This window comes from Dysidea avara, chromosome 8 (assembly GCF_963678975.1).
Source record: "Dysidea avara chromosome 8, odDysAvar1.4, whole genome shotgun sequence".
NCBI lineage: Eukaryota > Metazoa > Porifera > Demospongiae > Dictyoceratida > Dysideidae > Dysidea > Dysidea avara.
The window spans coordinates 1094996-1119006 of record NC_089279.1 but is presented as its reverse complement, the minus strand read 5'-3'; the positions used below and the strand labels follow the sequence as shown (position 1 = coordinate 1119006).

Genomic DNA, 24011 nt, shown 5'->3' with positions numbered 1-24011 from the left:
GGCATGTTTTACGCAGGCCTAGTTTGCCACTAGCAGCATATTTGAGTTGATGCAAGCATATATTTGTGTACAAGTGTGATCCAGACAATTCAACCAATCAGGAGCAGTATAAACATGTGTGATGGTTAGTACACACACTATTAAATTCTGCTGAGGACACCTGTTAGTAAAACAGATCATGTGTGGTATTATGTGATCAGTTGCTGTGATAATGTTTAGCTACTGGAGACCACAATGTATTAAGATACAGTAAAGACTTACACCCCAACAATTACATAATCAATTATATCAACAGAACATGTATTCTATAACTAGTAATGGAGTACAATAGAGATCAGTACAGTACATAGTTGCCAATGGTCAGTTATGTACAATATGTCCTATCTCTACTATAGGCAGGGAAACTGCTTTGTTAGCTTCAACACCCTTTCCACCACTGGTCCCTCCAATGACAATTATAGTTTTACTGTTGATGTTTGCTACTCCAATGTTCTTCTTGGCGATGATAAGAGTGTCAACTTGTATCCATGACTTCTTTAAAGTGTCATATAGACTGATATCTGATGTGGGAACACCTTTAACATCACTGCCACCAATGATCAAAGGAGGGTTGGAGTGTGGTACAATAGCAGTGTGGAAATGTGGAGCTGATGACAGTTCCTCCCACTGACTGGCTACTTGGTCTGATGATGATGACAATGATGTGACTGTAGCTACTGGTAGCTGATATGATCCATTGTATCGAGTTACTCCCTGCTCATATCCTACTATGAGTAGGTGTTCTCCTGAAATTGAAGGTTTGATGTGTTTCATTGGGACAGGAAGTTTAAAAGACACTTCTCTCCATGGTGATCTCTGTCTCCAGTCCATAATCTCAATGCTATCAAGGGACTTGCGTGACTGATCCTCTCCACCCATAACCATTAAGTGTTCACCATGGACTACAACACCTGGTAGGAATCTTTTATGGATCAAACCCGGATATGTTTGTAACCAGCCGTTAGAATCTCTGTCATAAGTAGAGACTTTTCGTAGTGTTTTGTAAGTGACTGAATCACAACCACCAAATATGGACAATGCATCCACCATACACAGTACTCCCTTGTAATGACCAGGTGGAGGTAGGGTAATCCATTGATTAGTAGCTATGTTGTAATGATACACATTGTTCTTAGTCTCATCCTCAAGAGCACCACCAGCAGTGACATAGACATTGTTACCATTGACTGCAACAGAGGCATTATACATTCTACTTGGTAGATCAGCACACGTATCCCACTCCAGGTGATACTGTTTAGTCTGTAAAGCCTCTGCCAAAGGAGGTGACTCCTAAGCAAGGAAATTATGTTAGTGTGGATTACATGATCTCCTTCAATAGCCTAACCCCCTTCAACAGTATAATGGCTTGCGTCTGAGGTTGTTTACATTACTTATGTTATGGGTAACTTTTATGATAACCGTGTTAGTTACTATTACATAACTATGTAGCAACAAATTATGTCATTTTGTTCTTACTGTTACAGTAACTGTACCATGTGTACATGCATAAAAACATCTCAAAACTGTGTGCCGTAGCTTAGGAACAGGAAATACCAACAATAATAATTACAATATAACAACAATCAGGGGCGTAGCCAGAACCACCAGGCCCGGGCATCAATAATTTGAGATACTGTAATAGAGTTGTCAGATTGAGATACTCTAATATAGCAGTCACAGAATCAGTGTAGCAAGCTGCGTATGTAGTTATAAATATGGAGGTGCAGTTAGTGGAGGGGAGATCAAGGGAATAGCCGCCCCCCTCGGAGGCAGAAGATTTTAAAACTAAAAATCTTACATCCCTGGAGCTCTCCAGTAGCTACTTGCACACTAGCACTCCTCTGTACTACTCTTGAGTATTGCATTACATTAATGCTAAACTATTGCAAATCAACAAGATCTATAGCATCACATGATCAGTAATGCACATGATGCATGGTGGAAATGGTGAAAGACTGTTGATTGGTTGAGGTAGACGTATTACAAGGCAGCAACTGCGATAAACTTGAGTGGTCGTCTTATACATGTGTCAGGTGAGCACAAACTGTGAATAGTTGATGTATATTTATCTAATGAATGGTTTGTTTATTTATCACATGTTTCGGGCACGTGATGTCTCAAATACATTGGAGTACAAGCCAAGTCTAAAGTTACTGACCATCTACAGGAGGATCGACCGAGAATAATGTACACCCGGAAGGAAGTATTGCCAACTATGAAATAAGCGACTCGAGTGTGGAGGGTTCCCGTGTGCTAGAAAATTTGAAGTTGGCTGTCTGGAAGTGAAGATTTAGTAGCTACAATAGGTTTATAGTTTCTATAAGTTGCATAAACAGCAGTGTGTAGGTTTTAGCTAGCTAGATGCACAAACAGCACTTTTTAATGTTACTGCCTAAGGGCACATTTTGTGTATGCATCATTTTTGTTCCGACGTGGTCTAGGGGGAAGCACCCAGGTCTTCCCCCAAAACATTCCACTTGAAGTCCGAACCCCTTCAAGAAAATCCTGGCTACACCCTTGGAGATATAGTCAGTAGGTAACGTTTTTGGTCTTTAGTTACAGCTAGGCCCTGGCATCACCAAAAGTCTGGTCACGCCCCTGACAACAATTAAATCACTTGAGGTTAAATGTTATTGTATCTGATCCAGTCAGAGACTTCAATAATGATTTGTACTAGTAGTAGCATGGGTAGCAGTGAAATTTGGGATAAATACCACGAGTGTTGCATTGAAAATGGGTAAAATTTCACAAGGTGAAGCCGAGTGAAATTTCCATTTTTCAATGCAACAAGAGTGGTATTTATCCCAAATCTCACTGCTATTCCCATGCTATTCCCAGTTAATACCATACTCGCTGCATATATGCGTGCTGTGCATTAGCGTTGCTATGTACGTAATTTGTCACTATGTACTAAACACGTGTCAACACTAATTGACGCTACATTGTTAACATAAATTCTAGCCAATGAAATTGCAATTACAACTTTTTCACTGCTACCAGTGAAATACGGGATAAATTTCACTGCTACTATTGAGACTTTTGTATGGGCAATGAAACAGGTATGATATTACTATATAAACCGTGTATTTTTTAAAAATCAATCAACAATGCCGGTAAGTCAGTTCCTTGAAGTTGTTGTCATGTCGCTTCAGTGGGTGGTCTGTATTCTCTGACAGGTTGTCACCAACTGAACACTGAAGCCCTGGTCACTATCTGAACAAGCCAGAAACAGTATGAAGACTGTGTATCAGCCCTACAAGTAGTCTCAGTAAGAATGTGAAGAGGCTTTACATTGCTTGGACTGTGTATTGGCCCTATAAGGGGTTTACTGGGATGAATAATGGCTACATCTCTAGAGAGGATATTTTTGAATATTCCACAATTCACAAATGATAAGAAATGGCTGGTGTGAAAGTTTCAAGTGAAACATGTTCTGAAGGCAGCAGGACAATGAGAATTTGTAACTAAGGCTGCTGAAGACTGTGAGATCAAGACGCAAAGGCTTTCTACTTGGTATTGCAATGCATTGGCCAGAGATTCATGCCAGTCGTGATGAGCTCACAAACCCTTAAAGACATCTGCGATGTGCTCTGTCAATTCTTCGAATGGAAAACACAAACTTAATAAATTAATACAACTGGACTGCATCTGAAAGAGGCATGTGAATTCAATAGTACCTGCATTGGTTAGACTATAGCTATCTGATCATCTGGTGGCCATTGGTGAGGTAGTAAGTGAGGTTCACAAAGTAACTATATTATTGCAAAGTGTGAAAGACAGTTATTAACTTTAGTGATAGCACTTTTGGCTTGAGAAAAGCAATGAACTTCCTTTGGTGTTTGTCAAGCAATTGTAAACACTGCTGAATAAACAACAAAGCAGAGGGAAGCTAAGTGATCCAGGCAGTAGTGACATGGCACTGAAGTTTTCACAATTTTTAAATTAGGGGTCAGGCCTAAGCACTGAAGAACAATTGCTGAGGAGTCAGTATGTAGTACTAGCAAGTCTGCTCTGATCTGTGGCGCCAGAGATTGGCTCATGTCAACCGCAGACGATTGCTTCAGCAAGTGGAGAGCTCAGTAGATGTTGACATACGTACAATCACGAAGTAACCTGAGTTTTGTAAAGCATGTGTTCAGGGCAAGTGTCATCAAATATCACACTGTCCACAGAAAGCTAAAAGATTAAGAAAAGCTTCAGTTAGTATACAGTGGAGAATCTAGGAATTTTTAGAATAGGGTTTGAGGTTTATACAACAGGGGTGTAGTTCTAGGATTTGCAGGGGGAAGTTACTCCAGCTTGCTTCACGCATGCTCTAACTAGGAGTCGCATATATACCACCGCAGGAAATTTACCCTTTTGAGATTGAATTTGATAACAATTCTGATTGAATAAACATTGAGAATCACTGTATATAAGCTTTATAATGCAGGAGTGTAAGGATTTTTCAAGGAGGAATTCTGAACACAACACTACATTACCAACAGTAGGGGTCTGGGGGTAGCCGTGAGAGACTTTGAATATTTTAATGGCCCAAAACTCAACAGCTAGATTGTTATATTTCATGGATGAACTAGTGTGATAGTCAGGGGCAGATTTAAAGGGAGGGCTAAGGGGGCTGTAGCCCCCCTTTCCTTTCTGAGTTAGTACTTGGCCAATAAAACCCTAAATCTTCTATGTGTATCAAAAGCAGACTTATTTCAGGAACTATGCATCACTACCAACACAAATAATGTCTATGTAACTATACCTATTGCTCCAGGAGAGTATAGCTTCCTTTTCCTCAAGAGGTTTTCAAAAAACAGGTTTCGATTGTGGTTTGCATCTCCAGTTACAAAAGTTTAAACTGTGGGTTTTGATGATTAGTAGTGTTTTCCGTTATGGCTATAAGAGGTGATCAGTATGGTTTACTATTTTAAAAATGAATTATGATTCAAAAAGTGTTTGTTGGTTTATTTGGTTAGAGTTATCAGCTTCAGTATAATATGAAGTTACCAACTCAGCCATTTAGCAAACCATAGTCTTTTGGTAATTTACAGTCTCATAAGGCAGCTATAGCATATTCACCCACTTTTGTCCATGAATGTAAATTTGTATCAGTTTTCTGATCCCTGTGGGTTATGGCTATAGATCAGCCTTCATAACCAGGCACATCTAGAGAAATACGTTGACTATCACAACAGTAAATTCATGCAGAAAGCCCATAAATGCAAATGCACTTTGCTCAGGATTGCCAGTGGACTAGTTAATAGCTACTAGTACCCTTCACTGCATTCTGCTTTTCATTGGTGTTAAGGATAAAAAGGTGTCACTATAGGCTAAGGAGCATGCATACTAATAATTGTGACGTTCAACACCACTACTACTTAGCTATACATATGTTTCTTCCTCACAGAACATGGCTAAGATGAGCTGATGCATTATGGTATATAGCTAGCTATATCTAAATGCTTGGTAGCTACTAATGAAAGGTTATCATGCATGCATGCATGATAGCTACTCAATACATATTGCAATCAGTCTTGATTTAATGGAAAAGTAAAATTTAATGATATAAACTGACATTCCATTATTTTCCACTGAAAAACTGCTAAAAACACTCTCAGATTCACCTTTAGAGGGTCTACTTTTCAAACATTTCCTGGGGAGGCATGCCCCAGACTCCCCTAGGTTGGCATCAGTATGCTTCACACTCTAATGTAGTCATTATTCCAAATAGCTAATTTGACCATGGATACTACATGAATCTTACCACTAAGGCCTTATGAGAAGGCTTGGCATCTTCTATTGTCGTTACCTATGTCCCTGTCCAGCTTAGCCCCCACTTTCAAAAAATCCTAGATCCGCCCCTGATAGTTAACCATATAATATTTTGTATAGCCCAATGGGACACAGCAATGGTTACACATACAGTCATGAATCCACTGACATCAATTTTACTACCATCAATGATTGGCGCATCACAGAGTGTAATGGGCAGTCAATCTTGCAGCTCTATGAAGGTGCTTTTCCTTCAATATTATATTATGATGCTGAACTTGAAATGTGGCAGTAGCACTGGACAGCAGACCATGAACTAGCATCAGATTTGAACACCCCTAAAAAAGCACTTTCTCATGCAGATATATATATAACTTTTACCCAAGCATACATGTATGCAAAAGATAACGACTACTATACCAGTACCCAGTTGTGAATGTGAACATTCAATCAGCTAACTTAGATGACTGAAAATATCTGCTGAGTAGCATGGGTCTAGATAGGCTAAATGGCTTAGCACTACTTCACTGCAGTGGCGGAAGAAGTAGTTGATATGATGGGGGGGGGGGGAGGGGGACTGACCAGAGTATAGAGTCTCTGGCAGCATTTTAGCTTTCACAATGTCTCAAAGTTCACCAAAATTAATTAATAACAATTTTATAGGTACAATTTAAAGCATTTTAACTAAAACACCAACTTTTAGTCAAAACTATTTAGTTAAAACAGGCTATTTGCCAGTTAAAAACTTCTTTTGGCAAAGCTTTTAACTGTCGACTACAGGGTTAATGAACATATAGCATTTATAAGCAGTACAAAACAGCCTATAGCCACCTGGAAACACTTGATACAGTGGTAAGACACAAACTCTTAAAGTAAGCGGTACCTGGTTCGCCTCCCGCTGTAGGCAACTTTTTTCGTTTTGTTTTTTTTAAGCTACTTTTAGGAACACGTTTTTATGAAGGCCTTGAATGCACTATTAGGGTATTTGAGCGTTCTATGAGTATATCGATCTTTATTTTCAGATTTTCAGCCCCACTCCAAGGATAATTTCAGCATATCATTCTGAGGGGGGGGGAGGTTCAGCCCCTAGCCCCCCCACCCTTCTGCCTATGCTTCACAGTCATTAAGGCACATGTAACCTAACACCAGAAGAAACTGTAGATGAATTTAGTCGCTTCCATCCATGAAGAATGGCTTTAATGTAGTGATGAATTACACTGAAAACTTTAACATAAATTATTTTTAAATCATATACTAATTATATATAACATAGATCAGTCATGACAATTAGTTATTGGCATAGTTTTCTATTAACCATATGCTTAACAACCACATAATTAACTGCACACTGTAAATATAGAACCAATGAGCCATCATTTGAAATAGAAATGCAACAAGGATATGCAAGGTTTTTGCTAGCAGCACCCAAATAGCTATAACTACTCACCCGGTGATGAATTAATGACGTGTCCAATATGTTTCGACCCTATTATTGATGCTACTATTGATGCAAAGGGACAAGAAGCTATTTATTGTGAAAGTAAATGTAACGCCTGGCTTCACAGGCAGTGTGCCGGTCTGTCATAAAGTTTGTACAACATGTATCAAGATGGAGATGATCCATTTTTCTACCCTCACTGTCATCTGAGTATTCAAGAACACCAATTACAAGAGCTAAAGTCTACCATCGAAAGCCTCTCAAAAGAAGTATCAGAGCTAAAGGCTGGAACACCTCAATCCAAGGAGAATAATAATCCACCTGGTTCGACTCAACTATCACAACAGACTACACAGCCAGCCTCTGATATCTCCATATCACCTCACACTAACAGAGCTTCAAAAATAACTGCTACAACTACCAATAAATCCAATAAAGCAGTTTACAAGGCACAAAAGGACCATAAGTTCAATGTAGTAATTTATGGTATAAAGGAATGTACCAGTGGCACCCCTAGAAAACAAAGACTTAATCATGATTTAGACAATGTAACTTCCATTGTAACACAAGGTGAAAACAGCATAAATCCCCTTAAAGTTTCTATTCGTGATCTATTGTGGCTTGGAAAGTACCATGATCTCCAAGTCTTTTGATATCATCAGTTTGACAGAAACCTGGCTTTCTAATGGCATATTTGACAATGAATCTTACCCTGTAATTATACCATATTTTGTAAAGATTGTCCCTCTCGTGGTGGCAGTGTGTTGATTGCAGTTAACAGCAACATTTCTTGTCAGAAACTTAAATCACTAGATGATCTATGTATTAAATTAAAATAAAAGGACCAAATTACTGTCTGTGTAACTTATGTACCTCCAAATTCAACCACTACCTATTATGACAACCTTTTTAGTTTCCTGTGTAACTTACATAACTCCTCAGACAAATTAATTGTACTCAATTTCTCAGACATAGATTGGGACATATTGTCAGGAAATTCTCATGCTTCGAATCAATTTTGTGATTTAATTTTCCGGACTGGCTTGAGCCAACTCATTAATGTTCCAACCCATAATCATGGCAATACCTTGGATTTGCTCCTCACCAACCTTGATGATAACATCAGTCACTTACAAATTTATTTTGACCCACTCTTACAATCCACTAGTGTGATGACATCCTACAACTTACTTCACGTTCAACTTTTCTAAAAGAGATTATCAAGGTCTCTGTGATCACATGATTCATTTTGATTTCACACCATGCTGTTTAAGTCATGACATAGAGTTTATATGGCACATCATTGAACAGTTACTGATGGAAGGTATGCAAGTGTTCATTCCATTGTACAACGTTCATTCAAACCAAGATCCCATCTGGTATAATTCTGAGATAAGGCATTGCATCAATCGACTTAGAACACTCCGTCATAGATACAAGCATCATCCTACAAATCTTATATCTAGCATCATCAACTCTATTGAAAATGTGCTTCAAGACAATTAAAATAGCAAAGCAGAGCTTCGAATTACATCTTGTTAATTGTTACATCTCATCTAATAATAACAAAATGTTTAAATACCTTAGATCTATCACCAAGTCCAAAAATATTCCATCAGTCATGACCCTTGAGTCTTTGAGTGCTAAATCCGACTACAGCAAAGTAAACCTATTTGATCAATATTTTCACTCAGTTTTCCATGATCCATCTTCTATCCCGACTATTGATGACCTCCCAGCTATACACAACTCATTACAATCAATTACTATCACTGTTGCAGATGTTTATCAAGCTCTAACCTCATTAGATGTTGACAAAGCTACTGGAATTGACAACATCTCCCCTAGAGTACTACAAAGTTGTGCTGTAACTCTTATTAGTGAGCCACTTCATCACCTATTTACTCAATCACTCCACCACTCCTCTTTACCAACCTGTTGGAAAATCCACAAAATTGTGCCCATATTTAAGGCAGGTGATTCTAATTGTGTTAAGAACTATCGTCCTATTTTGTTATTACCTATTGTATCAAAAGTTCTTGAAAGATTAATCTTTAACAAGATTATGTCTCATATTAGCAAGTCTATCAGTCCATCCTAGTTTGGTTTTACTGGTACTCTATGATCTTGGTTCAAGAACTATTGCCTAATTGTTATCAAAGGGTTTCTATCAACAACTGCTATTCTGATTTACTCCCAGTAGTTTCTGATGTCCCACAGGGCAGTATTCTTGGCCCCTTGCTGTTTTTAGTTTACATCAATAACATGTCTTCATATATCCATGAAAGCCAACTATTTAAATTTGCTGATGATGCCAAGTGCTTTATCCATATTAGAACACTCTCTGATCACAAGGCTCTTCAAGATGACATCACTGCTCTTTTAACTTGGTCATGGGATGTTGAGTGGATTTCGCTATGAAAATCACTCAAATGGAAAGCGTTTGTTATCCTCGCCATCCTACAAGTTGAAAAACGTTGGGCTAAGGTGAAAACTAGTGCTATAGCTTATTCATTCGATCGTTTCCGCTCGTTTTCGAATACGGACACGCCCCCATCACGAAGCTACCACTCTGCACGGAGTAACCACTCTACAAGCAAGCTTACCTGTCTAGGCCTTTAGTGAACTGCGTAGTTTTCCCATAAACGATTCAATAACACTGAGTAAAACATTAAACTCGCATAACGGAAATTCTTCGTGATATCTCTAGGATATGTCCGTTTATTATAACCGAACGTACTAGGTGCTGACCCATAATCGAAAATTTTAGGTGTGCATATATAATACATCCAGTGGCTGCACTCGTATTGGCTTGGGTGGTTGATTGCCCTGCATAGGCTATCAGCCTAACAAGTGTTACATATTAGCTGTAACACAGGAAGCTTTGCCTGACATGTATGCCCTTGCTCATGCCCATGTTACAACTATTACATGTAGCTACCCTGCCAAAATGACTGTCAGATTCAATTTCAAACAGCTAAATTTGCATTTTTTTCTATGGGGGGGGGGGGGGGATGCTCCAGACCTTTCTAGTTTGTGCAAAGGCACACTAAAGTATTCTTTCTGTCTAAATCAATTTGACAACAGACACATCTTATCTCCGTCAACACTAAACATCAGGCTAAGTCTCTCCCCCCATTGGAGAAAACCTAGTTCCACCCTATGGCCTAACTAGTAAAGTTGGTAATGAAACTGTGTAGATTACTTACTTGAGTGACCTGGTTTTACTTCGATCTCTGTGAGTGATGTTGGTCTGGAATTGGGATGGGCTGCAAATTCAATTATTAAGGAAAGTATACTTGAGTAGGGATCATGGAAATAAAAAGTAAGGAAACAAGGGAGGTCATCTACACTTGCAGCTATACTAGTGGACATTAATCTATTCCATTCATATTATACAGAGTATGGCCATGACTGAAGTAGGGATTAAATGTCCACTAGTATAGCTACAGGTGTAGATGACCTCCCTTGTTTCCTTGCTTTTTATTTCTATGATCCCTATATTCAAATATAATACTTGTTTGTTTACTATTTTGTGACAATGAACCAACACATACCACATCAATGGTGCCAACCAGACATAATGTGCTCTCTAGCTAACAATTACACAGTGAGAAAATTGTTGATATTTTGCTTCACTTCAGCTTTCTTCCACCCATTATAATTTAACAGCATTACATATGAAGAACAGTGCAAGAAATGCCTCTACAATCAATCCAGACACTACAAAAGTTGCAATTAAATATGTTCTCCAAATATACAATTACAGGGAAGTGAATGGTATTCCACCTCATTTTCAGGTAAGTTCTACCCATTATATAGCATTACAAAGAACCGTACAAGAAACACTTCTGTAATCAAAACCACTTACTGCAGAAATTATGGACAATTCTTGTAACAGCCAGTTTGTACTGAAGTCACCTCATGTTAATGCGGATCAACACCTTCAAGCCAGTGAAGGAAGAAAGGAGGACAAAGGTAAGTAGTCCATGATGCATGCATGCACTGTAGCTGCTGGGGTTGGCAAAAAGGCATGTCTCAGGTCGAGGTGACATCAAACAGTAAAGAACTCAAACCCATACATTAAGCACAGTCGAGTGATGCTTGGGTGAAAGCATCAGTTAGTTGAAAATTCAGGTAAAAGAAAATTTTTAAAATTTTATAGAAACTTGTTGGAAGGGTTTGGGGTCACTTTGAAGACATTTTTGGGCTTGGTTATGCTTAACCAATACCGCCAGCTGTTTTGAAGGGAAAATGAAGCTGTTTTGGGTGATACTAAAAGTTCATACCTCCATGATCTCTACCATACAGTACTACCACACCGTACGATATTCCCACAAGACGGTTACCGAAACCTGTACAGCAGAAAGTCTAAAACTTAGCATTAACACTCTTGTTGAAAAATAATCCCATATTAGGTTACCAGATTGTAGCTTAATTTTCCAGACAGCTTGCAGTCTATGCAAGTACCTAAGAAGCCACACAAACAAAGAGATCCAGAATTTGACCAACATTGAAAACCCGTTAGCAGATAGTCGTGTTTGGTTGGTTTTTAGCTTTTACAATTCAAAACACAAGCATTGAGATAACTGATTTTGTTTAGGTAAAGGAAGCCCATTTCTTACAACAGAGTACACTGGCTAATTACTCTAATAGAGCATACACTTACTCTAATACAACATACACATATATAATACAAATTTAATGCTCTAATAGACCAGTCACTAAAATGATTGAGTTTTGGATGATTGAAAGTTTATTTATCCAAAATTCAGATACAGTAATTGAAGTCCTGCCAAATCATCACTCCAACAATTACAAGTTCCAAAGTGTTAAAGACGAGTGGACACAGTCACATAGAAATAAACCAATATTCTTCAGTTCAGATGACCATTTGTCCACTGGGATAAAATTATACATTCATTATAAAGCTACAACAATCAAATTATCTTGGATATTGGAATGAACAGTAGAAGCTCTCAGATACATTGGAATCAAGAAACAATGATTTTTTTTCTGCAATACATGCAGAAGTTTCTTTCTTTCATAGATAAAATTGAATGGAATTAGACCCTTTGGAACCAAAATCATTGTCCATTTTTTCTATTATATCCAAAATCTGGAAAATGTGCTGAAAGAAATTTCACTGTATCAGGGGCATAGCCATAAGGGGTTTCGAATTTGAAGTGGAGCGTCTGGGAAAGTCCTTTCCCCTAAAGCCATTTTATACAAGAAAATAACCCCTGAGGCAGTAGCATGAACCCTGAGGCAGGTGCACCTAACTAGCTGAGATCTACACAGTGCTGTTTACGTAGCTTAACACTAAACCTACTGTGATATCAACTGACTAATAACTTCACTTCTGGATGATATACTGACTACCACCTTCAATTTTCCAGCACACCATCCTCCTTCACACCCAAGTCCCATTGCTGGCAAAGCATTCTTCCAAATACTAACATCATTCTTGGTTCTCCTATCAGGTGACAACAATCAATCTGGATGTTTTGTACTCCAATATATTCAAAACATCATGTGCCCACCTCATGACCGTAACACAAGTACTCAGCGTATCAAGTAATCAACAGTTTATGCTAACCTGACATAACATGACCACTGAATTATTGCAGTCACTAGATTTCTCCGCCAAGTATCATGTACGCAATTGATCACACAATACATAAAAGCTTCACTTTCATTGATCCTCATGAGTAGTGTAGGGTGTATATAGTTATCAGAGAGCTCCAAGGCTGAAGGTTTGGTGTAATTTTTAATTTTGAAAAACTGAAAGAGGGGCGGCTCCAGTTATAGGTTTCCAATTTTCTGTTGCATTTACAAGGGGGATATGGAACAAGCTCCCCAAGATATTTTTTTGAAAATTATGTATTCAAATTATGTTTGAATCTGGTATCAAAAAATCATAACAGCTGACATTTTAAACATATATTAGGAATGGGGTGCTCTTGCTTCTCAGTATCACGAGCAGGCTAAAGAGTTAAGAGATGGAGCTATCTGAAGTTTGAAGCATGACTGCTATTCTGGGGGCACTCCTACCCCAGGAAAATTCAGGTCTTAAATACTCTGAGATATGACTGTGTAAACTAAGTAACTTTTAGTGTGACTGTTCTATTAGAGTATTTGACTGTTCTATTAGAGTATTTTGACCTGAACTTTTCTGAGATATGACTACGTAACTTTTAATGTGACTGTTCTATTAGGGTAGTTGACTGCTCTATTAGAGTATTTCAATCTGAACCTTTGATACCTTTGTAAAGTAATGGACAATCAATTTTAATTGCCTGAATATACTTGACCAGTTTTTGTATACCTCAGAAGCCCCCCAAGATCTGCTCCTGGTTTTCCCAAACCATCCAAACCCTCCTGGCTATGCCCTTGTGTATAATATTTTATTTATTATGAATTCTCAACTCTTCATGTATGCAACTCTTCATGTATGCAAGACACTTACCACCATTGGTTCAATCGTCTTCTTCACCTCGCGTATTGGGGGCCTTTTATCTGGGTCATCATCCAAACACCTCTCCACCAGTTGCCTTAGTGTTGTAACAAGATCTCCACCAGTTATCTTATCTAAATATTGCTGACGTCGTCCTGCTTCAGTAGGAGCAAAATATTTTCCAGTCTCTGGGTCTTTTGCCTTTGTGGGACCTGGAATGAGATCTGAGCTAAGTAGTTATCTGTGCAATGCAACACACAACCAAGAACTATTTTAATTGTAATTTATACCATGACGTGTGAGATCCACTTTTTGTAACGATATCATCAAAATAACCCCCAGCATAAATTTTCATGATCACTAACTCAGAAAAATGCAAGATTTCTCTGCAACTCTGAATACAACATTGATGATGAAAATGCAGAAAGGTTTTACTAAAAATAAAAAAATTTCCTTAAAATATAAGAATTTCAGTAAGTTAAGCTTCAAAGAAATTTGACATCATCAATACAATAACTATGATATCAGATATCAAAAATGTGATATCATCAAAATAACCTCCAGCATAAACATTTTTACAAACACTATTTTGATTAATGTATTGCTTAAACTCCATGCAATTGGCTAGAGCCGTTCTTCCTTGACAACATACAGCAACACTAACAAAATACAAAATTTCTCCATTGTTTTATATACTTAACTAATAATTGATGATGAAAAGGCAGAAAGGAGTTAATGACTTTTTTAAAAGCTATTTCCTTAAAAACATAAGATTCCTTAAAAACATAAGAGTTAAGCTTAAAGTTGGCAGAAATTTGGACCTCCTTATAGCTACAGTACACCACCACTTTTGAAGTTCAATGATTTCATTGTTCTTTATGAAGCATTTGATTAATCATCACATACCTACCAGGACTGGGCCATTCTTCACTGAACACATGGAGTGCTACTCCAGCAAAAGAGAACACATCCACTGGAAAACCATACTCTGGGTTAGCCACAAGTGTTTCTGGAGGCATAAAATCAGTAGTCCCCGGAGCTGTAGTCAACCTACTCTTAGTTTGGGTTCTGTCAGCTCTTATCACCTTAGCCACTCCCAGATCTCCTAACTTAGCTACCAGCTTGCTCGTTAGCATCACGTTGTTGGAAGACAAATCACGATGGATTACGGGTGGTTTACGGGTGTGAAGAAAGGTTAACCCACACGACACATCAAACAAGATGGATATCTTCTTCTTATTGGCGATATTCGACTTGTTTTTCTTCACGAAGGAGGCTAGGCTGGTCTCCATTAACTCCATAACCATAATTGGTATGCCGGAATGGTCCGAATAGTACACGCCCACAAATTCCACAACGTTGGAATGATAGATACTGCTACAACGGAGGCATTCTTTAACGAAATCATTTTTGATTGCCTCTCTATCCTCCGGACTGACTCCTTCGATTAAGAGACGATGAATTTCTTTGGCGGCATAAGTTTTGTTACGATATTGAACACTGTACACTTTTCCATAGGAACCTCGTCCCAGTTCGTTTCCGGTGGACATGGTTCCTGAGAGGGTTACGTCCTTCAGTTCTGGAATTTGATTAACTGTAGCAATCGCTTGATATTGATCGTTACTGGCCGTTGGTGTTGTATCACCTTGGACTTTATTCCTTGTTTGTGTTTGACCCATCTTAGCACGTAGTACGGTGGCCGGTTCCGGGAGTTTCCCACTTATTTCACAGTTATATCCGAGAAATTTCCCTATTTATTTCTCATTTCTCGATAATTTTCTCACTTATTTCCCAAATATTTCTCATTTCTCGCTTATTTTCTCGGTTATTTCTCAGTTGCCTTCCCAGTTATTTCTCAGCTATATACCTTCTCGGTTATTTCTCAGCTACCTTCTCGGTTATTTCCCGTTTTTCAGTTACCTTCTCGATTATTTCCCAACTGGATGGCAAACGATGTGGTGGACTGTGTGGCTCGTTTACTCTGGGAACGGCATGATTCTGTACTGTCAAACGACCGACTCAGCAGGGTGGAGAGTTGGCCACTGGGAGATGATCATGATGATGAGGTTACCCAATAAAGAAATAAAGTTAGTGTTAGCAGTACAAATTTGGAACGCTTATGTGGCTGACAATGAAATGATGGGTAGCTATAAGATGAGTGGCCCTAGGGACTTCTAGTTGTCCCCCTTTCAGTTGTCCAGCACACTTGTTCCTAGGTGCTGGGGGTGGTAGGCAAGGGCAGTACATCCAGCCCGGGAAAAAAAAATGGGTAGCTATAAGAATGATTAATTTTTGTGATGTGACATGAAGCATTTTTGTGATGTGACATGAAGCATACGAGCTGTCAACGCACCAATGGTCCAGGCATATAAGGTCCGGGCGGACCATTTATACTGTCACAAATGGTCCGGCCGGACCACTTGTGTTTACATAACTGGTCCCCCCGGATCGCCATAAATGGTCCGGGCTGAACATAAACGGTCCACCTCCAGTCTTCAATACATGCACACACTAATTATGTTGGCGTGAATTTTGTAGTGTAAGTTATAGATATTTGAAGCAATATGGTTGATACTATGTACAACGTAAATATTAAATCCCTGCTCACAACGCAGTTCCTGAAAATGCATGCCGGCATATGGAGGGTTTTTAGTATACCAAGATCGAGATACTCTGATAGAGCAGTCACTCTAATAAAGCAGTCACAGTATTAGAACAGTGTGTAGTGAGCTATGTAAGGATTTTTATGTACTGGCTTCATTGGCGATAAATGCATAGTTGGTGCAGCTGGCTATGACCTTCATTTGGTCTCACCTTACCAAACCAGACGATATAGTGCCTCTGTTCATTTTGAACCCCCTTTCCACAAGTTTGAATCCACCCCTGCCGGCATATAAAAATTGACTGACACTCTATAGATTAGATAATCAATTGATTAATAACTCGCATAGAATAGTCAATGATCAAGGAGAATGAGCGGTTTCAATAAAGCATGTTATTTTGTAAAAATAACTTTGATACTTTGGCTGGTGCCTGTATTACTGAGACCCAAACTGCATTTATTTGCATTTAGAGTTGACTCCATTTATTTTCAGTCTTCCCTTTTTAATCTAATGCTCAACTTCACTAAATGTATTATGTTGCCTTCAAATCTACTTCCAACACTTGAGATATCTTATTTCTACTACTGAAGTAGAGTGTCATGAGACCCAAAAAGACTTAGGAGTGATACTCACCAGTGACTTGAAGTTGACCAATCATTACAGTTTTATAATATCCAAGCATAAAAATCATTGGGACTGATACAGCATACATTTTGTTCCAATCACTTTCCATCAGCTAAAACAAACTTGTATGCTAATTTATAGTTTGTCCCCATGCACCTCACTTTCTGCCCGTTCACAGTTATGGCAACCATAAGGATATTATGTACTTTGAGCGTATTCAGCATCGAGTGACAAAATACATTTTGAACAACTATGATACCAATTATAAATCCAGGCTACTTGAACACTAACTCCTACCTCTAATGTATATCTTGGAACATTTTAACCTTCTTCACATCTTCAAGTTTCATGCATGTTTACAGAAAATTAATGGTGTCACATCATAACTTATACATCTCCATCTGCAAGACATAATAAACCATATCTATATAATTGTTGGTTCTTATCACATATTTTGGGTGACTTAATGTGAGGCTACTTAAGCAGTTTATTTGAGTAGCTGCTATATTACTGAATATTTACCAGACTACTGCATGTATACGGTGGCTATGGGTAAACACTTTGAACAGGCTCTGCTTTTTGTGTACACCCTCCAGTGCCTAACTGGTAAAGTAGATAATAACAATGACTGTTCTATTAGAGTATCTTGATCTTGATTTTATTATATATAATAGTGCAATAATTAATGTCACTGGGCCTGGGACCCAAGTGGCCTGAGTTCTGGCTACGCCGCCTCTGTCAAAGAGACACAACTGAAACCGTGTACAGTATATAGCTATAGCAACTATGGTTTGCTATAGGCACCAACTTCTTCGGCAACTGTCTGTAACTTTGTGGAAGTACATGCAATGCGAAGATGGTAGCTACTCCGCCAGTATATTCGCTAACTGCTGAGGACGAACTGTCTCCAGACTTTGACTTTGGTTAAGTTGGTAGTATAGTTAGGTATAATAGGTATTATTTTTTCATTCAGTATAGCTAATCACAGCAAGTAGTGACGAGTGGCTTAATTAGCTTTAGCATTGACATTTATAACCCGGACCAGTTTTGCTCGGGTAGGACCATTTTTGTTATCATAGCTGGTCCAGCCGGACCATTTATGTTGAACATATGCGGTCCAGTCGGACCGTTTATGCACCCGGACCAAATATTTTGTTACAGAGCCATATAGTTATAAAATTCACACATTCTCAAATTATGGGAAATGCACAATGTTAGAGTCTGTGTTGAATAAGTTACGAACATAAGGAATGGGATCATGGGTGTGCTTGGTGGGGAAGGGTGAGTACCAGTAGCTACTGTTGGGTGTCCAGGATGTACTGTATTTGGTGAGGTTGTTCCAGTGGCAGTGGTGTATGAAAAAGAGGTGTTATCGCATTCATTCATGACAGGAAGCTACTGTGGTAGTTGTAAAGCTTGTTGATGAAGACCCTGAAGATTATTTGATATGCGGCTATGCACTGTCAGATAGTTTATTAAACTGATGACCAGTGTTATAGATATCAGAGTCACTGGAGAGGTCTTGAAGCAATTAAAGGCATGGGTGCTAAAGTGACCCAATCTTGTGCCACCATTTGCTTAACAGCAGAAGAAATGGCCTTGTCAAGTAGCTCTAAAGTATCCTCTTATTCTTTCATAGTAGCACTCAGGAATTGAGGATCCAATGGTGGAAATGAGCTCACTATATCCAATTTAATAATTTGACTGAGAGTTGTGGATCTAGAGAAAATTTCTCTACAACCAACAAGATAACTTGCTGTTGCAAAACAAAGATCATCTTGCTAGAAGCAATGAACGAAAATGCAATAATAAAGATAACAGAATACAGGTAGATCTAGTATATTTAAACTTCATAAGGGTTTTATAATTCTCCATTACTCCTTAATTTCTATAGGCATTTTTTACATATATACACAATAAGTATTGTCTTACATACATTGAAAACTCCAGCACCATTTTCACAGCTGCTCCACCATGCTTCATTCTGCTACATTGATAAAAGCATAATATTTAATACAAAAAAACACAGATTGTGGTTAAACCATTACTTTCAGGGGCAAACCCAGAGGAAGTCTCTAAGGTTTTGAGACCTCCCCATCAACTTCAAAGGTAGTAGATAAATTACACAGCTGAAAGAGGTGAAATACTCTAATAGAGCAGTCACAGAATCCATAATAGAGCAATCAAACAAATATGAAGTACAGTACTAGTGGTCCCTCTGTTATCTGAACTCATTGGTGTGTTCAGATATAGTATGTACAAGTGTCTAGAACTGTGAACTATATTTAGCACATATAATTACGTAATGTACTTTAGTTAGAACATGTGCATATGTGTGCTTGTACTCTAGTGTATGTCATGTGCTTTAATTCTATCAGTCGTCAATGTGGTGATCCTGACGAGTCGCTCCTGTCTTTAGAACCTGAGCTATCACGCTTCTCTGATATTGTGGTGCTGTGACAAGGATTCGGTCCGGAAACATAAACCCCAGTCTAAGAAGTTGGCATGGGTACCGTGGCAAATCGTAGATAACGGTACCTGCTAAGGCAAGCCACAAACCTACTTGATATCGTAGTTTGTTTTGTGTTTATAGCGGACCACGCCGGATAGATGGAACAGCTGACTCATCATCAAGCAATTCGCAAAGGACTGAAATCCCACATGACGCAAGATAGATAATCTGATTGAAAAGGAAGCAGACAAATACTCTGTCACTCTACTCACTAAGGCCATGGAGCAACTTCAGGACAAGGGAGACAAGTTGAATAAGACTGATGAGCAGACTACTATTCTAATTAATGATCCTCACGAACTGGAAGACTACATCACAGAATCGGAGGAACTCAAGGACGAGATTGTGGGTTGTGTGGTGTTCTCATGCTAGTTCTGCTTCTTAAATCTAAAGGCTGTCGGAACTGATACAGTCTGGAAACGGTACCAGAAAACGTTTGGTTTGATTTGTTTGTGTCCGCTCCATTTTGTGATAGTGATTGGTGCGCAAGTATTAGATTAAACGATGTCAGATGGAGCTATTAAGAGGACAATGGATGAAGCATTCTTGTCTCAGACCGCCAGTCAATCGAAAAAGCACCAAGGAGTTGGATCTTCTGAGAATTCTGTCACTCAAAGTCTCCCTTCACTATCAGATAAGTTAACTGCAGTAAACAAGATATCAGTAGATATGTGTGGTCATTGTAATGAAACATGTGATGCTGATGGTGTAAAGGGTGAAGCATTTCAATGTGATTTGTGTGAGGGTTGGTTTCATGCTTTGTGTGAGAACATTGGTAGTAAACATTACAAGTCATTTTCTTCCCTTGCAAAGTCAATACCAAATATTGCATACTACTGCAACTATAACAAGTGTTATGCATGAATGAAATGCATAGTTGCTGAATTTGTGAGATCATCAGTGAACGAATCAGCTAAAATTTCCAATGTAGTTGAAAACTTGCTTCAAAGGTTTGACAAGTCTCTTGCATCTACCCTGACAGCCCGAATTGGAAAGTGTATTGAAGATCTCGGTGTAAAGATAGAGAATTTGCTTTTAAGTCAATCTGGTTTACAGATGGAAGTTGACCAAGTTTCAAAGTCCCTCCAGGATTCCGCTGTTCCTGTTGGCAGTTCTATTGTGAGAACTACTCCAGCCACAGCTTACACATCTGTGTTGAGTGCTACACAAAGTATTGTAGATGAATTAGCTGACAGGGAGAGAAGGAAAAAGAATGTTGTCATGTATGACTTACCAGAAGCTAAAGACAGAGTGGCTGACAAACTCTCTGTTTTGGCCTTACTCAAAACTGTGTATGATCTTGAAACCCCAATTAATAGAGTTGTACGTTTGGGAAGAAAGATTGAAAACAAGCACAGACCTTTGTTAGTCTGTTTTGTGTCTGCTGATGATAAGGCTAGTGTTGTTTCCCGTTCGTACTTATTACATCATCATGATCAGTATAAAAGAGTTTTTACAACTCAGAGAAAGAAAAAGTCGAGGTGAAACTTGTTTAATAATTAGAAATGGTAGTGTAATTACGAGACACCCACACACTGCTGGACAGTAACTGTAATTGTTTATCTGATTTTGTATATAATTATAATTAGTATAGCTATAAAGTACATAATGTATAATTTTTTTATGGGTGTACAGGCGCAAGTTTTTATCCTTACAAATGCAAATACGAGATTTTGGATAAGTTGACAAAGTTCAAACTTTCATAGACTTACACAATCATCTAAAGAGCACTAGTCCCACAACAAGCCAACCACAAGTGAGTCAGTCTATAGAGAGTATAAGTCCACCACAGTATTATCCAATAGTGAATCACAATTAAGTGCAAGCTTACCACATAGTGCTAGCCTACCACAGTTGGATAGTGCAGCAACATTGACAGGGGCAAGTTGTACCCCAGAGTTGACAAATTCAGTAACTAGTACATTGCTAACACCCCCGACTCTAACTCAACAGACCAGTATGGTAATGCCCTCTGTATCAATACCAGAAATGGTTGTCACCAACAACATTATGCCGCCACCGGTTTCCTCTTATGCATCTGTCACAAGTTCCGCCAATCATCAGAGTTCAGTGATGCTATCAGTACCTGATGCCAGAAGTTTATACACCTCATCAGTGGATCATTTCACACATCATGGATCATTTCTAACATCAGCAGCAGGATATCACGCCAGTGCCCAACAGTTTGCCACTAGCCATCTACCAAAGCTATCTTTGCCGACTTTCTCAGGGGACCCCTTAACTTGGCAGACATTTTGGGATTCATTCTATACTGCAATTGATGCCAATCCCAACCTCAGTGGGATACAAAAATTCAATTATCTCAACGCACAGTTGCACGGAGATGCTGCCAGAGCAATTGGCGGATTTCCTCTTTCAGACCTGAACTACAGACACGCAGTAACATTGCTTCGAGACCGTTTTGGGCAACCACATGAACTGATTAATGCCCACATGAAGGCTCTGGTTAGCATGACATCCCCTACGAACAGCTTATCAAGTTTACGAATGTTATGACTCAGTGGAGAGCCACATTCGTGGTCTGTCATCACTTGAGAAGTCGTATGGAGATCTTCTAGTGCCAATTGTTGTGAACAAGCTCACCACTGAGCTTAGGCGCAACCTTGCTAGAGAACATTCAAACACCCAGTGGATACTTTCAGATATAATGGCAGCTTTACAGAAAGAAATCAGAGTACTAGAATCTGGTTTACACAGTCCATACAACCCAGTTGCTGACACTTCCACTACATCCACCTTTCAAGTTAGTACTAAAGATAACAGAGACCACTCAACCACCTGCGCCAATACAGGCAAGAAGAATGGACCAGTGTGCGTGTTCTGCAAAGGGCTTTAACTGTTTGGCACATCACAAAATATCACAGTGCCAGTCAAGATTTTGGTGTAAGAAATGCAAGAAGAAATACCACACCACCTTGTGCAACAGTGAAGCACAGCCCTCAGGACCTACTCATGACAAGACAGCTGATAAGCCACCAGCACCCAATTCTTCAACAGATGTTGCAGGGTTTCTTACACCAATATCTCCTACAACACCACAGTCAGCAACTACTTGCCTACTTAATACTGCAGTTGCTCCTATTATCGCTGGGAACAACAAGACAAAGGAAAATATTCTTTTTGATGAAGGAGCTCAACATTCGTTTATATCTACAGAGATGGTTGAAGAATTAGGTATATCACCCACTAGTACAACAGATATTTCATTTGGCAGCACATCCAGATTACACCAGAAGCTCGGAGTTACAACTGTGGAGATTGAAACTATCACCGGAGAACTAATTTCTATATCGGTGCTCATTGTACCAACAATTGCAGCACCCATCCAGAATGCTGTCCCCATGTCTGTTAGCACTATACCACGTTTGAGTGGACTCTCATCCGGTAACCTCCAATAAGAACTTCACTTTATCAATCTTGATTGGGACTGACTATTACTGGGAATTTGTCCAAGACACTATCGTCAGAGGAGATGGTCCCACAGCTCAGGAGTCCAAACTAGGCTATCTCTTGTTGGGGCCACTGCCATACTCGCTCTCACAGACAGCCGCTTCTATTTTACTACAGATGGCTTCCACAGTAATGCCTGAAGAGAAAAAACCAACAAACGAACAACTACATTACTGCAGAAACTTAAGCAAACACCAGATCTCCTAAACGTCTATGACAACATTATTAAGGACCAAGAGAAGAGAGGTTTTATTGAAAGAGTTAATGACAATGACACCACTGAAAACACTCATTATCTACCCCATTGTGCAGTCAAGAAGGACTCTGCCACAACTCCCATCCGTATTGTTTATGACTGTAGCTGTCGTGACAATGGTAAGTCAACTAGTCTCAATGATTGTTTAATTGCTGAACCTCCGTTTCTAAACAACTTATGTGCTATACTGATACGTTTTCGTTGTCATACCTATGCTCTTTCCACAGACATCGAAAAGGCATTTCTACATGTAAAGCTGCATCCTGATGACAGGAATTTTACCACATTTTTATGGACACCTAGATCAGAGAACTCTACAGACGAATTGGTCACCTACCGCTTTACAGTTGTTCCATTTGAATCATCTAGTTCACCTTTTATGCTCGCAGCAGTGCTTGATTTACATCTAAGTAAAGCTGCCTCCCCAGTTGCAGAAGATATGAAGCAAAACATGTACGTTAACAACATCTTGTCTAGCTGCAATACAGAGGATGAGTTACAAGCCTATTACAAACAGTCTCGAGACCTTATGAGCCAGGCCAACTTTAATCTCCGTTCGTGGTCATCCAATAGCCACTATCTCCAAACAATCAAAGCAAGGGACAAAACAGGTGATCCTAACCCAACTATAGGACTACTGGGACTCAGATGGAACACTACCACTGACACATTATCACTTGCTCCAAGGTTACTCTCACCAGTTAACATCTTTGTCACAAAGAGGGATATCCTACAAACCTCATCACAGATATTTGATCCCTTGGGCTTTGTAACACCTGTGTCTATAAGAGCCAAAATTCTGCTTCAAGAGATCTGGCAGACCAAGGGATGAACCTCTCTCCAAAGAGATC

General features: G+C 39.1%; 1 protein-coding gene and 1 long non-coding RNA gene across 3 annotated transcripts; one reads left to right on the top strand and one right to left on the bottom strand.

The window, feature by feature from the left end:
- Positions 1-271: 271 nt before the first annotated feature.
- LOC136264233 (probable serine/threonine-protein kinase DDB_G0271682) lies at positions 272-15532 on the bottom strand. Of its 2 annotated transcripts, XM_066058946.1 has the most exons (4): positions 15323-15531; positions 14605-15273; positions 13707-13906; positions 272-1329 (listed from the first exon to the last, which is right to left on the bottom strand). In XM_066058946.1, the coding sequence occupies exons 2-4, from the start codon at positions 15242-15244 to the stop codon at positions 361-363; spliced, it is 1809 nt and encodes a 602-aa protein (XP_065915018.1). In that variant the 5' UTR covers positions 15245-15273; positions 15323-15531; the 3' UTR covers positions 272-360. The 2 variants fall into 2 exon arrangements, with proteins under 2 accessions (XP_065915018.1, XP_065915017.1); XM_066058945.1 differs by having other exon boundaries at positions 14605-15532.
- LOC136264234 (uncharacterized) lies at positions 15395-21029 on the top strand. Its single transcript, XR_010705007.1, has 3 exons — positions 15395-15781; positions 18313-18749; positions 19300-21029. It is a non-coding gene; the product is annotated as an uncharacterized lncRNA (long non-coding RNA).
- The last annotated feature ends 2982 nt before the right edge of the window (positions 21030-24011 follow it).